A 25,294-nucleotide genomic window follows, 5' to 3' on the forward strand; every position below is an offset into this window, starting at 1 on the left:
TCAGTTATGAAAATACAAAAACTGGATGGGAAACTGCCTGGGCTAGAAATTGAAATTAAGGCAGTATTTAAATATAAAACAAATCTATAAAAATAAATTAATAAACAAATAAATTCGTATCTATTTTATATAATTATATATTTACACATATATGTATACATATTTAAATTTATATAAAATATATTTATTTCTATAATATAATATATATATAATTAAAAAAAAAAGTTAAATAAAATTATATAAATGAAAATACAAAATAACTTCATATCCTACCGCAGGATGTCCTATTCCCAGGAGGGCACTGGCATGTCCATAGAGGAATATAACATAATTAATATTAAGAATATTCATATAATGCTAAAAAAAAATAAACAAAAAACCACAAAAAATCCAGTTAAATTATAGGCACAGCACAACAAAAACACAGTAAAAATACTATAAATTAATGAAGAGAAATGCAGGATGACTTTTGGGTCAGCAGCTGATTGAGTTCAGATGCACAGGCACCAAACTTCCCAGAATTTGCCATCAAAATCCTTTTTACCCTTCATGAATCAAGGTCCCTCTGAGAATCCCAGAAAAGTCCTTTAAGATCATCAAGCCCAACCAACAATTTTGTTTTAATTAAAAAAACCCACAACATTTGACCCAAATATTTGGCACCACCCTTCCAAAAACCTTAATTTGGAATATTTAGGAATATGTGTGAGTGTGTGGAACACCCCCAAAATATCTGGCTCAGAAGCCAACAAACTCAATAAAATCACGATTATTTTGGTGAGAAGGGAAGAGTGGCACAGGGGGGTGGAGGCAGAATCCTCCAAAGGAGGGAATTTTGCTGATTTTACCGAAAATCCTGAGTTGTAGAGGAGGCTCAGGAGGTGGGAAAAGGCTTTTTCAGCCTCGTGGCACTGCTGCTCCAGCAGGGCACTGCAGCCCACCCGAGCCAGGGACTTCACCTGCTCTGGCAGAGAGTTGAAATCCACCTGGAATTAGGCAAGCAAAAAGTTAAAAAAAGCTCCAAAAGCAAAAAAAAGTGCTCCAAAAAAGCAAAAACTGAGTTTTCTCTCTCTCTCTCTTTTTTTTTTTTTTTTTTTTTTAATCTTCTATTTTTCTTTTTTAAATAATTATATTTTTTAAAATAATTTTAACATTTTTAAAGATTTAAAATATTTTTTTTTACACTGCACCCAAAACACGTTGCTGGGTTGTTTTTCCACCCTCTCCTCACAATTTACAGGAAAACACTTGGTCAAGTGGCCCAGTGTCAATATATTATAATAATCTAATTAATATAATATAATACAGTATAACATAATATAAAATAGCTATAATATATCTTAAATATGTAGCACATATAAATATTATCTAAAAATATAATACAATACAATATTATACAATACAATATAAATAACGTCTAAATATATATCATAAAATTATTCTTTTTAAAAAAATTTTATTATTTTTAATAAAAACATTATTTATAAATATTATCTACAAATACATAGTATATCTGTAATATAATGTAATAATCTAATCTAATGTGATAACATAATGTTACAATGTAATGTAATGTAATGTAATGTAATGTAATGTAATAATATAATATAATATAATGTGATGTAATGTAATGTAATATAATGTAATATAATATAATAATCAGGATTGCTCTGGGAAAAGGCAGGAGGGCATAAATCTGAATGCATAAATCTGAGTTTATTCCAACTGGTTATTTCCCAGTTTGGAAACATTTGGAAATACCCCGATTTTGTGGAATGGCTGTTGGAAACATGACAAAATTCATATATTGAAGGGAAATTCTCCTCCTCTGGGCTCAGCACCAATGAATTCCTGCAGGAAATCGTGGCAATGTGCATAAATCTGAGTTTCTCCTAAAGGCCAGGCTGTTTCTCAGAGCTCACCGTGACTTCTGGGGTGTTCAAGGCTCTCATCAGGGGCAATAAAATGGGTTTCTGTTGATCCTTGTCCACTGAGGATCCATCACCCTCCAGGCCATCTGGACTCAAATCCCCCTGCAGTGTTTAAAAGACAGGAAATTCAAATGAAAATAACATTTTCTCCTTTTTTTTTTTTTTTTTTTTTTTTTAATAATTATATTTTTAAAAGAATTTGAACGTTTTTAAAAATTGAAAAAAAATTTTTTTACACTGCACCCAAAACACGTCCTGGGCTGTTGCTGGGTTGTTTTTCCACCCTCTCCTCATAATTTGCAGGAAAATGCTTGGCCCAGTGTCACTGTATTATAATAATCTAATTAATATAATACAGTATAACATCATAGAAAATATAAAATAGCTATAATATATATTTTAAATATGTAGCACATATAAATATTATCTAAAAATATAATACAATACAATTCAATACAATATAATACAATAAAATGCAATGCAATACAATATAAATAACATCTAAGTATATATATAATAAAATTATTTTTATAATTTTTTTATTATTTTAATAAAAATTATTATTTATATATAATCTATAAATATATATTATATCTGTAATATAATGTAATAATCTAATCTGATCTAATGTAATAACATAATGTAACAATGTAATGTAATGTAATGTAATGTAATGTAATAATATAATATAATTAATAATAATAATCATCAGGATTGGGGAAAGGAAGGAGGGTGCTGAATGCATAAATCTGAGTTTCTCCTAAAGGCCAGGTTGTTTTTCAGAGCTCACCACTACTTCTGGAGTACTCAAGGCTCTCACCAGGGTGGAGACAATGCGTTTACATTCCTTCCTGAACAGTGAGCTCCCATCACCCTCCAGGCCAAGGGATTTTACATCTGGGCTGAAATCCCCCTGCAGTGTTTAAAAGATGGGAAATGCACAAGAAAATAACATTTTCTCATTTTATTTTTTTTTCCTTTTTTTTTTCTTCTTTTTTTCTTCTTTCAAAAGCAAGCAAAATATTTGCTTTGGAAAAAGAAAAACAAAAAAAACCAAAAAAAACAAACAAAAAAAAACCTCAAACATTTGCTAAGTGGAAATTCTGAGTCCTCCTGAATTGTTCCAGCACCATTTCACTTTTCAATTTCACTTTTGCCCCCTTTTATAAAACTCTTGGATTAGATTTTCACGGAGCTGCTAATCTCTTCAAAACCCAGTTTTTATTCTGAATTCCTCTCCAGAAAACTGTAACTTTATTTCAAGCACCATTTTAATTCCTCTTCCATGTAAAAAAAAAAAAAAAAACCCACAACCAAAAAAACCCAAAAAAACCCCCAAAAAAACCAAACCAAAACAAAACAAAACAAAAAAAACCAAAAGCACAACCCAGACTTCTGCTTTTCCTCCCTTTTTGTATCCAAATGTTTTTGCAACAGCTGAGAATTATTTCCTCCTGCAACAAACACTTTTGTGTCCACCTCAGCTGGAAAGTTTCAGAGTCCATTATTTTATTCTGTCACTTGTTATTATGTAATGCTACATTTTTATTTTGTTTTCACTATTGACACTTCCTGGAATCTGCAGAGATTTCCAACAGGGAGACTGTAAATAATGAAGATTTATTTTCATTTCCTAAAACTCCTGGGTTAATGCTGTCCCATGCAGTTACAGAACAGAATAAATGGTATTAGTTTAATGGGAAGTTGCATGGCATATAAAGCAGATTAAATTAATGAAAATGTTCCTTTCAACACCAGCAATTAATTAGCAAAACTAAAAGAGGCATTTTAGAGGAAATCAAGGGTCTTAGTGCAGGTAGAACCTGCATCTTCTCCTAAATTCAGTTTTGTCCTGCAAGTTATTTAATCAGAATAGAGATTTTTTTTTTTTTTTTTGGTATCTACATCCCCCAATTAACAGGGATGGAAGAATTAATTATGCACATTGCCATGATTTCCTTCAGGAATTCATTGGTGTTGATCCCAGAGGAGGAGAATTTCCCTTCAATATATGAATTTTATAGTGTTTCCAACAGCCATTCCACAAAATCGGGATATTTCCAAATGTTTCCAAATTGGGAAATAACCAATAACCAAAATCCACTGGAAAACATTTCTGCAGAAATTTGGGGAAGGGCTTTTTGAATGATCCCAGCCAGGTTTTACAGCAGGAGAAGAGAAACCAGAAGAAAAGGACAGAATAAATCAGTGTAAATCAGAATAAACCACAGAATTTCTGCCTCTGATCAAAGCCACGCAGTGGAATTTTGGAATGAACCAAGATTTTGTGCAAAGCTCCTAAAAAAAAATGACAAATCATTTCCAATTTCAGGCTGAATTCCCATTACCTGTGGCACAGCACAGAAACTTTTATCTTCCATGGTTTTAGACTCTCTCTTCAAATCCACATGATCCCTACAAAAAAACAGGACAGGGGCACCAAGGGTTTGTAAAAGTACTTTAAATCTCAATTTATTTTCAATAAACTCTGATTTTCATAGGTCTGATTAACTCCCCCCCAGCAGAGAAGCAATTTTGGAGCTGGTTCAGCTGCTTGAAAGAGAATTTATTCCAGAGTAAATGAAAATATTTCCCCTTCTTGAAGTGAAAGGAAGAGGAAGCCACTGATAATTCAGTTAAATGACCTCTCCTGTGGCAATATTTCCATTTTCCTACCTACACTGGTACTCAAAAAAAAAATAATATGGGAAAACAACAGGTTTGTGCTGAAATAAATACTGATTCAAAGAAATTTGAGATTGTAGGTCACACTTAGATTAGGATTGGGAATAATCAGGTTTGCTAAAATCTTGGGCTCTTCTGCACCAGGAATTTGCCTTGGAAAAACAGTCTGTAATTTTTACATGGAAATTTTCTATGCAAAACACGTAGATTTTCCATTTTTACATGAAAACCTCCCTATTTCCATGTAAAAATCCTATTTTGCTGCACCCTTCCAGTTTTGAGCCATCCCAAAAACATAACCAAAAATCTCTGCAGTGTGTTAGCCCCAGCAGCTCAGGAAATAATGAATGATTTCATTATAAATATATGCATAACCATTATAAATATTTATTTATAATAGATAAATATAAACCTTATAGTTCTACCTCCATTAATTGAATTTTGGCCCCAACCATTCACACTCCTGTTCTACAGGAGTAGCCCTGTCCTTAAAATCAGATTGTGCTTTGAGTGAAAAATCACCTTTTGATTGTGCTTTAAGTGAAAATTGGAGCCAACAAACATCTAAAGGACTCCAAGCAAAGTTCTTTCCTAATATAAAACTTACAAAACCAGATTTCAGCTTTTTTTTTTTTTTTTTTTTCCTGTCAGAGGAGTTTGAAAACTTGGTTTTGGTGCAAGGCAGCCTTGGAAAGGAGATAAGAGTGAGTTACAATTATTGCTGGAACTTTGGATGTAACAACTGCAACAAAACTCCTGTCACCCCTCTGCTTTAACAGCAAATATTCCAAATTATGCCTTCATTTACTAAAATCCAGCTGGGCATGGAAGATAGGCAGTTTTCAAGTAATAACTGTGGAAAAAAATGGAATTTTGGGGACTTGAAGCACAGTCAGGATGTAAAAAATTACACGAAGCCATCAGCAAGCAGCAAATCCAAGCTGTGTTAATCTCCTATAAAACAAGTCAAAACAATGATAAATTTGAAAAGAAATAGTCTTTCTTACCTCATCTTTTCACAGTCACAACTTTTGGCTTTTGGCTTTTGTTTGTTGTGCTGACTTTGGTCTGTAATGGGGAAAAGGATTTTAAACAAAATGATCACTGCCTAAAAACAAGCTAACAGAAAAAAAAGACACTTGGAACTCCCACTTGCCTCTAGAAATCTCAGTTAGTGACAAAAGTGACCAAAAAGTGTTAATACCATGAATTTGAGTTTTGTTCAATAGTACAGAGGATTAATAAAATCCTAAAAGGGAAATGATTTCAAACAAATAGAAGGATCTTAAAATCTTCCAAGGAATGACCTGTCTCCACAAAATTCTGATTATTAGAGTGGACTCCAGGCTGAAGAAATCAATCTGTCCTATAAAAGCAGTTTGATAATATTGATAATAAAATTTGATGAAAACACTTGATAACGTTTTTCCTAATTATCATATAATTATATGTTGTATATTAGAATGCACACATTGTACATTAGGTAATGTACTATAAAATAATATTATGCAATATTTTATATTAAAATTGATTGGGATTTTTTTTTTATATAACTACTGGTGGGCAACCAGAATATCCAAAGGGAATAACAGATCCCTATGGAAGCCCAAGTTTCTCTGGAAAAAAAAAAATAATGAGGATGAATTTTTCACCTCAAAACCCCTGAGTTAAAGTTGAGTTGAAGTTAAGTTCCAAGCTCTGTCAATCTCAAATGCAAGTGAACAGAGAGAGATGGCCCTGGCAGCAAAATAAATCACTGAGGGAACACTGGATGACCAAAACAAGGGAGGATTTAGATCACATGAGACCATTTCACTTTTAACTCTCCAATTTCACAGCAGAGACTTCACAGCAAATTTCACTGAAGCACTTCCAAACTCCAGAGATCCCACCAGTGGCTGAGGGAACAATCCCCGAGCAACAAGGAAGGAGGAAATGTGCTTTTAATGCTTTATTGTGATGGGCAAACCCAGGAATTCCTGCCATTAACTGCAAAATCACTGGGTTTTTGTTGTGTGGTTTTTTTTTCCTTTTTTTTTTTTTTTTTCTTCTTGGACACACCCATAGGAGAAACAATCCAGCACCTGGATTGAAACTTTTAGGTAACTTGGGTTATTGTTAGGCTGAACTACCAGAAAATCGAATTCGTAAACAGGAGAAGTTATTAACGTTATATATTAATGTTATATTAACATATATGTTAAAATTAATATATATATGAATATATGTAAGTGTTATAGATGAAATTTTAGCAACCATCTGCGCTTAAAAACGATACTCAAGAGTATTTGAAACACAGAATACTGGAAGACTGTGGAAAAATCCAGATGCAGCCCTGGGTGCTGCCCCTGCAGGCAGGGGAGGTGTCCCAGGAATATTCCTCAGCTAAATCCTACCCAGGGGCACTTCAGGCTTTGTCCCAGGAGCAATTGCTCATCAAGAGCTCCTTTGTAATGAGCTGAAATTTAAATGAGTCAGCACAAAAAAATCACTTAAGACTGAACATGTTAGAAGTTATTTGATGCACCACTCCTTGGGTGGATGGCTGCTGGGAAGTCATGGGAGCTCCACAAAGCCACTGGAAAAATCACCACAAATTCCTCTCAACAGAGAGATTGAGAAGATGGAGAAGAAGAATCCTTTTGGAAGTCTAAAAAACACCTCCAGCAGATCATCTTTTAACCATCCAAAGGCTGAGATATTTCATTTTTTTTAATCTTCAATTTATGTGCTGCTCTCCCTTAAGGAACCAATCTAACAAGAAAATCTTAGTTGAAGAGCAAAGAAACCACCTTGAAGGAAGGAGTCAAGCAGCATTGTTTTTTCACTGAATGATCCCATTACAAAAGGCATTCAACAGAAATTACTGCAGCAACAATTCCCACAGAAACAACTCCTCCCCCCCACAACACCCAACTTTAAAATGCTCCTTCCAAATGAAATTTAAAAAAAAAAGCTTCTAAGTAAAGGCAACAAGCAAATCCAGCTGATAGACAATTAAAACATTTAAGGAAATACATTAATTCCACAGAAAACATCATTTACTTACCCCACAAACACTTAAAAATATTAGAAGTAGAAGAATCACTTTTCTTAGAACTTTCCATTAGGAGCGACCAAAGGTATTTAATCAAAATATACACGAGCTCAAAGAAGCAGTACATGAAGATCAAAAATAGGAAGTAGCAGGAAAAATAAATCAAAAAGGCCAATAACTTTACAAGAATATAATGTGGCATTAAGTTCTTTTCCATTAAAACTCCTGCAAGTTCAGAGAACAAAAGGCAAAGGGAAAAAAAGAAAAAGGCTCTTCCTCCCCACCCACAGCAAACTGGGGCCAGCCAGTCACAGGGAGCCTCCTCCTCCCTTCAAATCAAATATTTTGCTCTACAAAAGGAGGGGGGAGGAGGAAGGGACAACAGAAAGTGAAAATAAAGCAGTGGAAAGACAAAAGGAACATGGGATGAACACAACACAAATTCCCGCGCTCGATGAATTTCGCGCTCTCTTTGCGCAAGGAGTGGCAGATCTCTCCCAGCATTATCATCATCCCCCTTCCTTCCTTTTTCCTTCAATTCCTCCAGAAATCAGCCATCCTGCCCTTTCTCCGTCCCCTCCTCGCCCCTCCCAGGGAAGGGTTTTTAATTTCAGCCCGATTTTTATCCTCTCGTCGTTCCACGTCAAGCACCAACAAGGAAAATGTCACTCACCCTGAAGCTGCTGGATAAGAGCTCAAGAACCCAACTTGCCAAGGAGATAAAAGAATGTCAGAGGGACACAGGAGATGCTGAGCACAGCTGGGAACTGGGAGGGAGCAGATAATGAGAATTGCAGTGGGGTTGGGGTAAAATGACATGACCAGAGACAAGAGCACACGTCCAAAGAGGAGCTCAAGGAAAGGGAACTCCAAACCTTTGGGGGCTCTCAGTGAGTACAACCCCAGAGAAGCCTTCAGCTGAGCCTCCAGGGCCATGAAATGGCCTCCAGGAAGAGGTGGGGGGCATGGAAAAGAATTCCAGAAGTGCTGTTGAGGTCTCTGGGTGTGTCCAGCACTGAGGATGAGGATGGGCTGCTTCGGAATCCTTCAGCCTGGCTTAGAGAGTTTGGTTCTGGTTGGTTCCAGCATCACCTCCCTCACATTCCCTGGGTCCTGTCCCTCCATCCATCGCTCCAAGTCCCTCCCCAGATCTCCCGGAGCCCATTCAGCCACTGGAAGGGGATTTAAGGTCTCCCTGGAGCCTTCTCTTCTCCAGGCTAAAAAAATAATCATGATTAAACTATTGCTTTAACAAACAATGCACTAAAGTATGAGTTATAACACCTTATATTGCGTAATGATTGATTAAAATCCCTTTTTCTCATCATTACCTCCACCAGGATTCATTTTACCTCTATCAATATCTTGGGTTGGCCATCCTTCATCCTGAGGGACAAATTCACCCAAACTCAAATTCAAAAGGATCAATTCCATCTCAATAAAGCCTTGGGCATAAAGCAGTGCCCAGGGCTGTCACTAAACCTGGATCCAAGCCCCAGACTCCTCCTGGAGAAGGGATTTAGAAAGCCAGGAGCTCCTCACCCTCCAGGGAACAATTCCTGCCCAGTATCCCATCAAATCCTCCTCTGCAGCCATTCCTGGGTCCTGTCCCTCCAGCCCTGGCTCCAAGTCCCTCTCCAGATCTCCTGGAGCCCCTTAAGGCACTGGAAGGGGATTTAAGGTCTCTCTGGAGGCTTCTCTTCTCCAGGCTAAAACATAAGCTAATATTAAACTATTGCTTGAACAAACAATGCATTAAATTATGACTTATAACCACTTATACTGTGTAACAGACTGATTAAAATCCCTTTTTCTCAACATGACATCCACTAGGATTTATTTTACTTCTATTAGTATCTTGGTTTGCCATCCTTCATCCTGAGGGACAAACTCACCCAAATTCAAAGGATCAATTCCACCCCTAGAAAGCCTTGGGCATAAAGCAGTGCCCAGGGCTGTCACTAAACCTGGATCCAAGTCCCAAACAGACTCCTCCTGGAGCAGGGATTTAGAAAGGCAGGAGCTCCTCACCCTCTAGGGAACAATTCCTGCCCAATATCCCATCAAATCCTCCTCTGCAGCCATTCCTGTGTCCTGTCCCTCCATCCCTGGCTCCAAGTCCCTCTCCAGATCTCCTGGAGCCTCTTTAGGCCCTGGAAGGGAACTTAAGATCTCTCTGGAGCCTTCTCTTCTTCAGGCTAAAAAAGAATCTAATATTAAAGTATTGCTTGAACAAACAATGCATTAAATTATGACTTATAACCACTTATACTGTGTAACAGACTGATTAAAATCCCTTTTCTCTCATCATTACCTCCACCAGGATTTATTTTACTTCTATCAATACCTTGTGTTGGCCATAGCTAAGTTCACCCAAACTTAAACTCAAAGGATCAATTCCACCCCTAGAAAGCCTTGGGCATAAAGCAGTGCCCAGGGCTGTCACTAAACCTGGATCCAAGTCCACCCAGACTCCTCCTGGAGAAGGGATTTAGAAAGGCAGGAGCTCCTCACCCTCCAGGGAACAATTCCTGCCCAATATCCCATCAAATCCTCCTCTGCAGCCATTCCTGTGTCTTGTCCTTCCATCCCTTGTCCCCAGTCCCTCTCCAACTCTCCTGGAGCCCCTTTAGGCTCTGAGCTCTCCCCAAAACCTTTCCCAGGCTGAACAATCCCAGCTCTCCCAGCCTGTCCTCACAGAAGAAGAAACTCTTCCTTTCTTTTCTCCTGTCACCACTTGACATCTTCCCAACAAAAACAACTTTCCCCTGTGACCTTCCACACATTTCCCACTTCCTAAAAAAAATCCTTCAGCCCTTCCAGAGGTTCACAAAGCTCCCAAAGATCAGCATCACCCCTCCTACTGCTCACTTATAATTGATATTTTCTGATACACCTTCAGTGGTCTCCTGAAATCCCATTTTCAAGGGCTCTGTGCTTTGCCAATTCCTCAGGAACAGGCACCACAGTGAGAGCAGGTGGTAAAATCCCCCAGGAAAATTTAGGGAAAGATTTCCTAAAAACACCCAAGAAAGGATTTCCTGAAAAAAACCCAGGAAAGGATTTCCTAAAAAAACCCCAGGAAAGGATTTCCTAAAAAAACCCCAGGAAAGGATTTCCTAAAAAAATCCCAGGAAAGGATTTCCTAAAACCCTCCAGGAAAGGATCTCTTAAAATCCACCACGGAAATGTAGGTAAAGCATTTCCCAAAAACCTCTAGGAAAATTTAGGAAAGGATTTCCCAAAAAAAAAAAACCAGGAAAGGATTCCCTAAAATCCCCCAGGAAAGGATTTCCTAAAAAAAATCAGGAAAGGATTTTCTAAAAAACCCAGGGAAGGATTTCCTAAAAAAAAAACCCATGAAAGCATCTCCTAAAATCCGCCAGGAAAAGATTTCCTAAAAAAACCCCAAGAAAGAATTTCCTAAAAAAACCCCAAGAAAGAATTTCCTAAAAAAACCCCAAGAAAGGATTTCCTAAAAGAAAACAGGGAAAGGATCTCCTAAAATCCTTTAGGAAAATTTCGGTAAAGGATTTCCCAAAATCCCCCAGGAAAATTTAGAAAAGGATTTCCTAAAATCCCCCAGGAAAATTTCGGAAAGGATTTCCCTCTGAAGCTCAGAACTGCCTAAATTTCACTTTCAGTGCAATAAAAGTAACTCAGGCACTGGGAGAGTTTTGGGAGCTGGGAGTTCTCTCTATAAAATGATTCATCCATTAAATAAATAATCAACCATGAGGAAGGAATCAGTCACACACCTCTGGAAGTCTGCAGCTAAAAATGCACTCTTCCCTCTTTACCTGCAGAATTGTTTTCTGATGGAGCTTTTATGAACCACAAATTATTGTAAATATTGAAAACACAGATTCCTCTTTGATTTAGATCCTGGCTCAGGAGTGGAAAGCATTTCCAGCCTGTGATTCAGATTTTACTCTTTAATTAGCGTTACAATCCTGAACTCAGTCAAGGAGCATCAAATTACAAAAGCCTTGAGGGATTAAGGTAGAAATGCAGAAGTGTCTAAGAAGGAAGTAAAAGATGATTGCCTAAGGATGTGGAAAGGGCAGGAAATGCACTTCTGGTTATTAATTATGGCAGCAGCAGAGGAAGAAGTGGCTCAGACTTCATAAAAAGCAAAAAATAAACTCACTTGGAGGCTGCTCCAGCGTGGAAACTTTGCCTTCTGTTCTCTGGGGCTCGGTCACCTGATGGCAAAAAATATCAGATTACAAAACAAAAACTCATCACCCTCACTGGAGGCAAACAAAGTTAAAAAAAAAAATAAAAATAAACAAACCAAAAAAATCAAAACCAAACCCCTCAGCAATGAAAATGTGCTGTGTTATGTTCTTAATCAAGAGGCAAAGAGTCATTTCATTAATCAGAGTGCTTTAGTCATGGTTTCCCTCCCCAGCCTGTCTCAATTTAGGTTATCTCCCAATCTGACCAGAGAAACGTTTCCCACAGCAATATTCACCCTGAGGGAAGCCAAAACCTCACAGACCTGCAGAGAGGATTTCAGGAGAAAACACAAAATCCTCCCTGAGCATTGCTGGGCCTTTCCTCAGGCTGCTTTTCTCTGCCAACAAACTGCAAAATTTCCATTTCCTGCCCTGCTGCTGTGGTTTCGTTTTCCCAGGGCCACGTCACTGCCCAGGGCCCTGCCCCTGCCCTGGGAGCACCGACAGCTCTGCCCTGCAAATTCAATTTATTCTTCAGCATTTCCTGCATCTGGCAGCTTGTTTTATAGTGCAGGTCGTGGGCTGAATTAAAATATAGCAATAGATGTTATGACATTGTAATAAAACACATTTCATAAATAATATATATAAATTTTTATACACAAAGTATCATTTTTCTATGTAATATATAAAAATATATTCTAAATTATATATATTAGATACACCATAGATTATATAATACATATATACTATATACTTTATATATATTGCATAAAGAAATAAACAGAATATATTTCAATATGCACATTACATATCATATGTATCATATTATATACTATACATTATATACAATAGATATTATGCATATTAAAATTATATATGTAATATAGTTTTTATATGACACGCATTATATATATTGAATATATAATAAGTTATCTTACAATAACAGCAGCAAAGACAATAAAGATGGCACAAATCTTTCCTTAAATAACTACTTATGATTTATTTTAAATTGAAAAAGCTACTACTACTACTACTACCACTACTACTAATAATAATAAATTATGAGTAAAAACATGACAGTGGCCATCTCCTCCTCCAACCTGCCACCTCCCTAAAAATCCCAATTTCTGAGCTGGGTTTGGAAGGAAATATCCCAGGAAAATACAGAATTTAGCAGTAGGAATTCCAGGATTCCAGGCACTGGAATTCCTGAGGTTTGGAAGGAAATATCCCAGGAAAATACAGAATTTAGAAGGAAATATCCCAGGACAATGCAGAATTTAGAAGGAAATATCCCAGGACAATGCAGAATTTAGAAGGAAATATCCCAGGACAATGCAGAATTTAGGAATTCCAGGATTCCAGGCACTGGAACTCCTGGGATTTGGAAGGAAATATCCCAGGAAAACACAGAATTTAGAAGGAAATCTCCCAGGACAATGCAGAATTTAGGAATTCCAGGACTGCAGGCACTGGAATTCCTGAGGTTTGGAAGGAAATACCCCAGGAAAATACAGAATTTAGCTGAAGAATTCCAGGATTCCTGGGGTTTGGAAGTAAATATCCCAGGAAAATGTAGAATTTAGGAATTCCGAAATTCCAAGCAATGGAATTTCTAGGCTTTGAAAGGAAATATCCCAGGAAAATACAGAATTTAGAAGGAAATCTCCCAGGAAAATGCAGAATTAAGGAATTCCAGAATTCCAAGCACTGGAATTCCTGAGGTTTGGAAGGAAATATCCCAGGAAAATACAGAATTTAGCTGTAAGAATTAAAGGATTCCTGGGGATTGGAAGGAAATATCCCAGGAAAATGTAGAATTTAGGAATTCCACAATTCCAAGCACTGGAATTCCTGAGCTTTGAAAGGAAATATCCCAGGAAAATACAGAATTTAGCCGAAGGAATTCCAGGATTCCAGGCACTGGAATTCCTGGGCTTTGGAAGGAAATCTCCCAGGAAAAAGGGGAATTTATAAGGAAATATCCCAGGACAATGCAGAATTTGGGAATTCCAGGATTGCAGGCACTGGAATTCCTGAGGTTTGGAAGGAAATACCCCAGGAAAATACAGAATTTAGCTGCAATCATTCCAGGATTCCTGGGGTTTGGAAGGAAATACCCCAGGAAAATGAAGAATTTAGGAATTCCACAATTCCAAGCAATGGAATTCCTGAGCTTTGAAAGGAAATATCCCAGGAAAATACAGAATTTAGCTGAAGGAATTCTGGTATTCCAAGCACTGAAATTCCTGGGGTTTGGAAGGAAATCTCCCAGGACAGTGCAGAATTTGGGAATTCCAGGATTGCAGGCACTGGGATTCCTGGGGTTTGGAAGGAAATATCCCAGGAAAACACAGAATTTAGAAGGAAATATCCCAGGAAAATGCAGAATTAAGGAATTCCAGAATTCCAAGCACTGGAATTCCTGAGGTTTGGAAGGAAATATCCCAGGAAAATACAGAATTTAGCTGAAGCAATTCCAGTATTCCTGGGCTTTGGAAGTAAATATCCCAGGAAAATACAGAATTTAACTGAAGGAATTCCAGAATTCCAAACACTGGGATTCCTGAGGTTTGGAAGGAAATATCCTAGGAAAATACAGAATTTAGCTGAAAAAAATCCAGGACTGCAGGCATTGGAATTCCTGAGGTTTGGAAGGAAATAACCCAGGAAAATACAGAATTTAGCAGGAAATATACCAGGAAAATGCAGAATTTAGGAATTCCAGGATTGTAGGCACTGGAATTCCTAGAGTTTGTAAGGAAATATCCTAGGAAAATAAATAATTTAGGTGAAAAAAATTCATGATTACAGGCATTGGAATTCTTGAGGTTTGGAAGGAAATACCCCAGGAAAATGCAGAATTTAGCTGAAGGAATTCCAGGATTCCAGCCACTGGAATTCCTGGGGTTTGGAAGGAAATATCCCAGGAAAACACAGAATTTAGAAGGAAATATCCCAGGAAAATGTAGAATTTAGGAATTCCGGTATTCCAAGCACTGAAATTCCTGGGGTTTGGAAGGAAATCTCCCAGGAAAAAGGAGAATTTAGAAGCAAATCTCCCAGGACAATGCAGAATTTGGGAATTCCAGCATTGCAGGCCCTGGGATTCCTGGGGTTTGGAAGGAAATCTCCCAGGACAATGCAGAATTTGGGAATTCCAGAATTCCAGGCACTGAAAGTCCTGGGCTTTGGAAGCAAATATTCCCGGAAAATACAGAATTTAGCTGAAGGAATTCCAGAATGCCAAGCACTGGAATTCCTGGGGTTTGGGAGGAAATATCCCAGGAAAATGCAGAATTTAGCTGAAGGAGGTCCAGAATTCCAAACACTGGGATTCCTGAGGTTTGGAAGGAAATATCCTAGGAAAATAAATAATTTAGCTGAAAAAAATTCATGATTGCAGGCATTGGAATTCATGAGGTTTGGAAGGAAATAACCCAGGAAAATACAGAATTTAGGAATTCCAGTATTCCAAGCACTGGAATTCCTGGGCTTTGGAAGGAAATCTCCCAGGAAAAACGAGAATTTAGAAGGAAATCTCCCAGGACAATGCAGAATTTGGGAATTCCAGAATTCCAGGCACTGGGATTCCTGAGGTTTGGAAGTAAATATCCCAGGAAAATACAGAATTTAGCTGAAGCAATTCCAGTATTCCTGGGCTTTGGAAGGAAATATCCCAGGAAAATACAGAATTTAGCTGCAATCATTCCAGGATTCCTGGGGTTTGGAAGGAAATATCCCAGGAAAAAGGAGAATTTAGAAGGAAATCTCCCAGGACAGTGCAATTTGGGAATTCAGGATTGCAGGCCCTGGGATCCCTGCAGCCCCAGCTGTACCTTGGCCTCGTGCCTTGGGGCACCATGGGGATGTCTGGGCTCAGCCGGGGCTTTTCTCCTCTCCTTTTCTGCTCCTTTCTGCTCTGGGCACATCCTGGAAGGGGATTTTGATGAAGTGCAGCCTCTGATGTGGGAAAAGAGAGAAGAATCCAAAATACGGCTTTGCTCCATATTTTACAGGTATGTGACACGAAACACCAGATTAATTCCAATTAAAGAGAGAATTCTCCATATTTTACATTAATTCCAATTAAAGAGAGAATTCTCCATATTTTACATCTATGTGACACCAAAAAATGGATTAATTCCAATTAAAGAGAGAATTCTCCATATTTTACATGTATGTGACACCAAAAAACGGATTAATTCCAATTAAAGAGAGAATTCTCCATATTTTACATGTATGTGAAACCAAAAAACGGATTAATTCCAATTAAAGAGAGAATTCTCCATATTTTACATGCATGTGAAACCAAAAAACGGATTAATTCCAATTAAAGAGAGAATTCTCCATATTTTATATTAATTCCAATTAAAGACAGAATTCTCCATATTTTACATCTATGTGACATGAAAAAAACAGATTAATTCCAATTAAAGAGAGAATTCTCCATATTTTATATTAATTCCAATTAAAGACAGAATTCTCCATATTTTACATCTATGTGACATGAAAAAAACAGATTAATTCCAATTAAAGAGAGAATTCTCCATATTTTACATTAATTCCAAATAAAGAGAGCATTCTCCATATTTTACATGTATGTGACACCAAAAAACGGATTAATTCCAATTAAAGAGAGAATTCTCCATATTTTACATCTATGTGACACCAAAAAACGGATTAATTCCAACTAAAGAGAGAATTCTCCATATTTTACATCTATGTGACACCAAAAAACGGATTAATTCCAACTAAAGAGAGAATTCTCCATATTTTACATTAATTCCAATTAAAGAGAGAATTCTCCATATTTTACATGTATGTGACACGAAAAACCAGATTAATTCCAACTAAAGAGAGAATTCTCCATATTTTACATTAATTCCAATTAAAGAGAGAATTCTCCATATTTTACATGTATGTGACACGAAAAACCAGATTAATTCCAATTAAAGAGAGAATTCCCCTTATTCAATAGGTATACGACACAAAAAACCAGATTAACGACATGAAAAAACAGATTAATACAAATCAAAAAGATAATTCCCTGTGCTTTTCTCCATATTTAACTGGTATATGACACGAAAAAAACAGATTAATAAAAATTACAGGAAGAATTCTCCATATTTTACACTTATAAAACATGAAAAAACAGGTTAATATTAATTACAGAGAGAATTCTGTGTATTTTACACTTATAAAACCTGAAAAAACAGATTAATACTAATTAAAGAGAGATTCCCTGTGCTTTTCTCAGTATTTAACACGTATATGACATGAAAAAACAGAGTAATACTAATTAAAGAGAGAATTCACCATATTTTACAAATATATAACATGAAAAATTAATTCAAATTAAAGAGAGAATTCTCCTTATTTTACAGGTGTATGTAACACAAAAAACCAGATTAATTCAAATTAAAGAGAGAATTCTCCTAATTTTACAGATATATAACATGACAAAACAGATTAACACTAATTAATCTCACCCCTCTTGGAGGTGTGTAATCCCATTTTAAAAGATTCCATCATTTTTTTACAGCTTGAAACTGCACAGTCCAAACTTGTGCCATGATGAAGGAACAGCCAAAAAAAAAAAAAAACCCAAACTCCACAATATTTTCTACAAAAGGGACTGGAATTGAATGCTTGAATTTATATGTTTAAAAATTTATTAATGAACAATGGCAATTAATTGTTAATTTAATTAAAAGTAATTTTTTAATTAACTGGCCCTGCTGCCCACACTGCTTTGGATACTCAAGATAAATTTATTTAGTTCTTAGAAATCCTCAATACTCCTGATCAGTTCATTTTTATTTATTGATCAGTTCATTTTTATTTATTTTATTTATCAATTCTATTTTTATTTACTGATAGACAACAAAAATCTGTGCCATATCCACATCATTACACTAAACACTGCTAATTAAAAATAAAATCAATTAAAAACAAAGTCAACTTGCCAACTCCTCACTTACTTCCTCTCAAGCAGAGGCTTCTTTGCCTTCTGTTTATGTTTAATACCTACAAAACAAAGCAAATAAAAAAAAACAGGATTAAATTCAATTTAAAACGGAACTAAAATTAAAAATCAATTAATTAAAAGGAAAATTAGAGGAAAAATAAATTAAATTAAAATTTAAATACACTAAATAAAAAATAAGTAAACATAAAATTAAAGGAAAAAATTAAATTAAATAAAAAATTAAATAAATTTATTTATTTAATAAATAAGTTAATAATTTATTTATTAAATTAAAAAAATCATTATATTATTTATTTATTAAATTAAAATAAATTATTTATTGAATTAAAAAGAACTAATAAATTTAATTCAATAAATTAAATTTAAAAAATCGAGTAAACCAAAAATTTTAAATTTTAAAATTCAAAATAAATTAAAAAAAAATAAATTAAAATTTAATTTAATTTAAAAAATTAAAAAAAAAAAAAAAAAAACCAACCCCTGAGCTGCTTTCAAAGCCAATCTCCCCATTTCCCAATTACCAGAGGTTTCTTGCAGGCTCTTCCTGAGTTTTTCATTCTGCTGGATGAGTTCTTTGAGCCCCTCAGGGTTTTTGTGGCACAATTTCTGGGCTTTCTCGTTGGCCTCCAGGGCCAGCTCAGCCTTGCCCAGCAGGGCCAGAGCTTTGCAGTAGTGGTAGTGACCCTGGCAAAGCAAAAAAACAAATAAAAATCACATTTTAAGGCTTTAAGCACACCCAGGACAAGAAGGATTTCAACCCCAAATTGCTGCAGCAGCAGGAAAAATTCGGGTTTTGTTATTATCCAGAAGGTGGACTGCTCTCAGCTGAGGAATAATCAGATTTTTAAGGGCTCAGCTTAGTGAAATTGGGATAAATCATTGGGAAGAGGGGAAAAAAGTTGGAGTTTTTTTTGGAAAAAAGCAAATTTGGGGTTGGTTATTTTGGGTTTTGGGGTTTTTTTTTTTGCTTTCTCTGCTTTGGAAAAGAGCAAATTTGCTTTTTCTCCCCCTTATCTCAGCTACTCTGCATTTTTCTAAGTATTCCTTATTTACTCTCCCTCAGGCCAGGAATATTAGGAAATACCTGTTGGCCATTAATCAGGATTTTTTTAATATTCTACTATTTTTTTAAGCATTCTGATAACTCCCAACATCATAAACATTTCCTTTTCTTTACACATGCCAAGCACTTCTCCCCAACACTGACAGGCACCTTAAAAATAACATTTTAACCCTAAAAACCCAAGCAAAAGTGCATTTGGCAGAATTCTCAGTCCACAAATCTCTGTGTTCATTCATTAAAAACCAGCTCTGGGTTCTCAGGTTGCTCTAAAATGCCCCCTCCCAAAAAAAAGGTGATTTTTGGGATGTATAAGAATCCAACCTTTGGCCAATCAGGCTTGAGGATTGTGGCTCTTTTTCCATCAATTACAGCATTCCTGAGAGAAAGGAGGGGAAAGAAGAGGAATTTATTATTTATACTTTAAAAAAAATCAAAGTTTTCAGGCTGGTATAAAAAGCATAAATCCAAATATAATAAGTGAAAAAATATATATATAAAATTGAATAAAGCAGCAGCCCATGGAATTATGGAATGGTTTGGGTGGGAAAGGACCTGAAATGTCGTTTTTCACCCCAAAATGAGCAAGGACAATTTTGTCTACCCCAGGTTGCTCCAAGCTGACCTTGGACATTTCCAGGGCTGGAAAAATCCATAATCACAATTAACTACAGGCACATCATCAGAAACCACTTTGTGTTTTAGCTTTAAAGATTCCCATTTTCTTAAAAATACCCCCTATTTTAAATGGCCCCAAGTTTCAATTCCCATTATTTCGAATTCCCATTATTTTGAATTCCCATTCCAAATTTTTCTCCCATTCCAAATTTTTCTCCCATTCCAAATTTCCCCCCCATTCCAAATTTCCCCCCCATTCCAAATTTTTCTCCCATTTCAAATTTTTCCCCCATTTCAAATTTTTCTCCCATTCCAAATTTTTCTCCCATTTCAAATTTTTCCCCCATTTCAAATTTTTCTCCCATTCCAAATTTTTCTCCCATTTCAAATTTTTCTCCCCATTTCATATTTTCCTCCCATTCCAAATTTTCCCCATTTCAAATTTCCTCCATTTCAATTTTTTCCCCCATTTCAAATTTCTTCCATTCCAAATTTTCTCCCATTTCAAATTTCTCCCCCATTTCAAATTTTTTCCCCCATTTCAAATTTTTCTCCCATTTCAAATTTCTCCCCCATTTCAAATTTTTCCCCATTTCAAATTGTTCCCCCATTTCAAATTGTTCCCCCATTCCAAATTTCTCCTCCATTTCAAATTTTTCCCCCATTTCAAATTTTTCCTCCATTTCAAATTTTTCCTCCATTTCAAATTTTTCCCCCATTCCAAATTTTCCCCATTTCAAATTGCTCCCCCATTTCAAATTTTTCTCCCCATTTCAAATTTTTCTCATTTTAAATTTTTCCCCCATTTCAAATTTTTTCCTCCATTCCAAATTTTTCTCCCATTTCAAATTGTTCCCCCATTCCAAATTTCTCCCATTCCAAATTTCCCCCATTTCAAATTTTTCTCCCATTTCAAATTTTCCTCCCATTCCAAATTTTCCTCCTATTCCAAATTTCCCCCATTTCACATTTCCTTTAATTTTCCCTTATTTTGAAAGCAGCCCAGCCCAATATTTCAGGGGTTACTCACTCATACTGCCTGGTGAGAATGAAGCACAGGGCTCGGTTCCCATACAGCAGGTGGTTTGTAGGGCTTGGAAAAAAATAAGATTATAAAGGTTAATAATGGGTATTCCTATTGAAAAGCCTGAAGAGAAGGAAAAAAAATTCAATTTTCACCACATTTGCCCTCAAAACCTCCCCCACACACAAAAAGCCTCCATGGATTTAAAATTGTCACTGGGAATGTTCATTTTAATTGTGGGATTATTTGTAAGATTTGGGCTCATCAACTAATTCCAATTATTCTCAGCCTACTCTTAAAAAACTCTGCAGTTCCTGGAAATTCCAGGATCTCCTCTGCTCTTTTCAGGATTTCCTGAATTTCCACCAAATTCTGCTTTTCCCTTCCTGGCCTTGATCCAAGGGACTTTATTTGGCAAAAAGGTTGAAACCAGTTGGAATTTGGGACCAAAACTTCTCCTGCCACGGGGCACTGATGGGGATTAAAATGGATTTATTCACAAAATATTAGAAATAAATTGATTAAAATGAATTGTTTGTGATGAGACCTCAGTGTGGATAAAAGGGAGGGTAAAGAAACCAAATTGTTTCTCCTGATCCTTCTCAGGGCATAATTATAAAGCCAAAGACTTGGAAAATGAAAAATCCCAATTCTTTGCACAAGGTGGTTCTGTGGAAAGTGGGATTTGATCCATTTTCCTGTATTTTATGGACACCAGGGTGAGTAAAATCAGCATTTTCAACAGGGAACACACCAAGCCTGCTGACACTCCAAAGGAAGGGGAAAAAATGCCCTAAAAATTCCCATTTCATCCCTTTCTCCCTTCTCCAGAGCCCAGGAAAGTGCCCAGATCCCTTCAGGAAATGCTTTTAGGGAAGAAATTAAACAAAGATTTCAAAAGGAAATAAAAGGCTGAGAGCTGCCAAGAGCAGCCAGTGAAATATTTGCTCTTTATTCCTATTGCATCATCAGCACAAAGATAAATAATGAGAATTATTGGCAATATTTGCAAGAGTATTTCGAGGGCAAACACCCAAAGGGGTTTTTCTTTAAATAATTCATTTTCTTGCAGGTTTGCTCCTCTTCCTCTTGGTCATTTGAAACCCTAACAGGACTTGTGGAGCAGTAAAACCACAAAAAAACCCCAGCAGCAATGGGGAAAAAAATAGAATAAAAAATGGGTAAAGGGGATTTTTTTAAAAAAATGAGGTATTATTTGGCCTCCAATTCAAGTGGCTGATGCAAAATTGCACAAAAAGAGGATAAATTGTACAAAAAGAGGATAAATTGTACAAAAAGAGGAAGTTGGGAGCAGTTCTTACCAGAACTCGATGGCTTTGGTGTATGACACGATGGCACTGCCCAGGGCTCTTTGGGAAAATTCAGCATTTCCTCTCTGTTTCATGGCTTCACTTTTCTGTGGGACCAAGGACAAACTATTTATTCACTCAACTCACTTAATCCAGCAGCATAAAAGTAATTATTTCATGCATTAAATGGAATTATCTATGCCAGAACTGAACACTCGAGCTTTTTTGCAATATTTCTCTTCCGCGATTTGGATATTCTTACAACCCTTGATAACCAGAACTTCCCCCCCCAAAAAAATGACCCAAACCCATCCTGAGAGTTTCTCTCACCTTCCTGGAGCTCTCACAGACTGCAGCTTCCATTTCTGCCTTTAAATCATGATCCTCCAGCGTCACTTTGATGATGAAACGTTTCCCTGGAGGCAAAATTCAGGAGAACACAAGAGGGTGAGGAATTAATTCTTCTTAATTCACTAAAAACCCTGCTCTGTCAGCAAACCCCTGACTCACAAGTAAATAAATGCAACAAAGCTGGCAAGAGGAGCCTTTAAAATAATAATTGTAACAAATTTGGCACCAAGAGCCCTCAAAAATCTTTTTTTTTTTTTTTTTTTTTTACTATGGGAGAAGCCCGGAATGAAAAGAAGAACATGAATTATTTCAGGATTTCTAAGAGCAAAGGTGATGGAGCCCTGGGCACTGAGAATTTCAGCCTTTCTGTGCTGCCAGACACTGACCCCCAAGAAAACATTGCATTTGACCTGAAAAAGCTTCCAAAATGGAGTGACAGCCCTGGGATTGTGGCTGTGGGGTTGGAATAGAAGTGTGGGATAGCACAGGGTGCAAAACTCAGAGCTGAAGGGTTTAGAATATAGTTATATATATAGAAAGCAAGATGGAGGTTTTAGGTTTTAGGCCAGTCCTTCTTTTAAACCTTCTTCTTTATGGTTTGGGTGGTATTTTGTAATTGGGTACAAAAAAATCTGCATTGAGGGCCAGGGGTGGTTGGTTATTGGGTTAAAAGTCAAAATAATTTAAATGGAAAAGGGAGAGGGGTTTTCTATGGAATTATGGAGCTGCTGCTGCTTTGCATTCCTGTGTTGTGAATTGATAAATTCAGAGAAAAATGTGATAAATGCAACCCTCTTTTCCAGGAAAAATGTCAACCTCTTCCACCTGTAGCCATGTATTATTCTGGACAAGAAAACCAAGGCACAAAACCATGAGGATTTGTCCTCAAAAGCCAGCCTGATTCAGGGCTCTCCAAAAGCATCCTGCACTTCCCAGAATGGATGGAGCAGGGAGGGATGGAAGGAAATTAAAAATAAATTTGGGTGGAAGTGGCTTCAGAACCTCTAGAGGAAATGAAAAGGGAAATTCTGTTTACTGGGGTGGTTTCAGGTACTCTCAGAGCAGGGCAGCATCACCTGAGTGTCTGAAAAATCCACCCCAAAAAATCCACCAAAAAAAAAAAATTCACACAAAAAAACCCCACAAAAACCCTCTTTCCATAGCTGTTTATGTGTTTATCCCCACAAATCAGAAGGTTGCGGAGAAAATCCAGTTTTCAATTTGAGCCACCTGCATTTCTTAATTGGCCATTTTAACCTAAAAAGACCTTCCAGAGAAGGAGATATGGCTCTATTTTTAGGGTTTTTTTTTTAGCCTGAAGTGCTGCTGAAGAACTCCCAATTTGTGAGACTTTAACAGAGACAAGAATTAATAAACATCTGAATCTGAACACGAAATTCCGTCTGGAGCGTTGAATCCCAACTCTAGCAAAACAAATAAAAATTAAAAAAAAATAAAAGCAACACAAAGGGATTTTGTTTTTTCCCCTGATTTCTGGTGTTGGGGAAGATAAATCAGGGAAAGCTTATAAATATAATTGCTTAGCAAAAGACTCTGAAAATATGAAACCTGTAATCAGGATAGAAATGAAAGCTGACTTTGAGTTGTAGGATACTGAGTCTTAGTTCCTACAGAACCTGAAAACAATGGTCTAGCTGAAGGAGAATCCCTTTGGATTGAACAATCCCTTTCTGCTGGCTGAGGGATCCAAAGGTCAATGGAGCAAAATATAAGTTTAAAGAGTTGTTTTTAGAGTTTAAAATATAACACAGTATGGTGATATAGTAGTTCTTACAGGCTGTATGTAGATTCTATAGGATTTTGTGTCTTGCGTTGGTTGGTCACTGTGAATTAGAGTATTCATCACAAAAGGAGATAGAATGGATTGTAACAAAGACCTCAGGCTCTTAACTCTTCCTCCTTTCCTTCCTGCTACACTTAGCTCTCTCAGCTCTTAACTCTTACTCTTACCTCTCCTCTAAACTCTCCCCCTTCCCCTTCCCCCTGCTCTTGCTCTCTCCTGCTCTCTCCCCTGCCCGTTGCTCTCTCTCTCCCTTCTCTCTCAGCTCTCCCCCTGCTGTTCTCTCTCCCTCTCTCTTTGGGATCCCCTCCAGCCCAGGCTGGTGGCTGAAGGCAGGACCCTTTTACCCCTGCAATAAACCCACGTGTTCTGGAATATCCAGGTGGGCAGAATTCCTTGTCCCAGCTGCCTGTGGATCCTCCTACATTCTGGCCCCGTCCTGGAGTGTCCATACTCACACTCAGCAAAAAAAATGGCCAGGTTGACCCTGCCACAGTCCCCCAGCTGCTGCAGGTTCTGCAGGATGTTGGCATCTCCCACGCACTTGACCCAATCCAGGGCCTCAGCGAAGTTGAAGGCATCCTGTTCCAATCCCAAAAGGAAGAAATGTTTCATGGAAATCAATAGAAAAATCAAGAAAAAAAAAATAAAAATTGATGTACAAAGCAAAGTGTTGGAACCCTTTTTTCCCCCTCTGCTTTTTTTATTCAGGGTTGAGTTGATTTTTTTGGTTTTTAACAGGTGACAAGGAATAAATGGAAGTATCTGGAGATTGCCAGCATTAATTAAAAATTAATCAAATTGCCATACAGAATTAAACCAGGCTGGCAACAGGAAGAGTTCAAATGGTACCATTTGATTTAGAAGCTTTTGAAAATGATTGAAAAATATATCACACATATTATATGTGAAATGTATAATACATATTTTATATATCATACATATGTTATTTTAAGATGTATAATACATATTTTATATATCACCTATAAATATTAATAGTTCTATAAACCCCCTCAAATTTGATTCAGAAACTTCCTTGTGATGACTGAAATGATTAAAAAGAATTATTAAGGATAAATAACAATTATCATTACAAATGATTATATTTGATTCAGAAACTTCCTCCAAATGGCTGAAATTATTAAATATATCTCTATAATCCCCGTCAAATTTGATTCAGAAACTTTCTTATTACTGACATTACTAAAATCATTAATAATTATAAATAATAATTAGAAACTATAATTAGAAATAATAATTAATCATTCTGAAATTTGATTGATAAACTTCCTTGTGATGAC

The 25,294-nt window shown here is 36.6% G+C and overlaps 1 protein-coding gene across 1 annotated transcript in view; it reads right to left on the reverse strand.

The window, feature by feature from the left end:
• Positions 1–25,294, reverse strand: part of TTC3 (tetratricopeptide repeat domain 3) — a 53,614-nt gene that overhangs the window by 23,590 nt on the left and 4,730 nt on the right. Inside the window, exons 5-19 of the mRNA XM_066314170.1 lie at positions 24,452–24,575; positions 22,172–22,257; positions 21,854–21,948; positions 20,538–20,600; positions 19,214–19,268; positions 18,351–18,513; positions 17,822–17,867; positions 15,677–15,800; positions 11,804–11,858; positions 5,624–5,684; positions 4,280–4,346; positions 2,722–2,844; positions 1,923–2,033; positions 849–986; positions 274–357 (exon numbers count right to left, since the gene is read on the reverse strand). Of these exons, the coding sequence (XP_066170267.1) occupies positions 274–357; positions 849–986; positions 1,923–2,033; positions 2,722–2,844; positions 4,280–4,346; positions 5,624–5,684; positions 11,804–11,858; positions 15,677–15,800; positions 17,822–17,867; positions 18,351–18,513; positions 19,214–19,268; positions 20,538–20,600; positions 21,854–21,948; positions 22,172–22,257; positions 24,452–24,575 (1,395 nt within the window). The remainder of the gene's footprint in view (positions 1–273; positions 358–848; positions 987–1,922; positions 2,034–2,721; positions 2,845–4,279; positions 4,347–5,623; positions 5,685–11,803; positions 11,859–15,676; positions 15,801–17,821; positions 17,868–18,350; positions 18,514–19,213; positions 19,269–20,537; positions 20,601–21,853; positions 21,949–22,171; positions 22,258–24,451; positions 24,576–25,294) is intronic.

Source organism: Sylvia atricapilla, chromosome 2 (genome assembly GCF_009819655.1).
Source record: "Sylvia atricapilla isolate bSylAtr1 chromosome 2, bSylAtr1.pri, whole genome shotgun sequence".
In the NCBI taxonomy this organism is placed as follows: Eukaryota; Metazoa; Chordata; class Aves; order Passeriformes; family Sylviidae; genus Sylvia; species Sylvia atricapilla.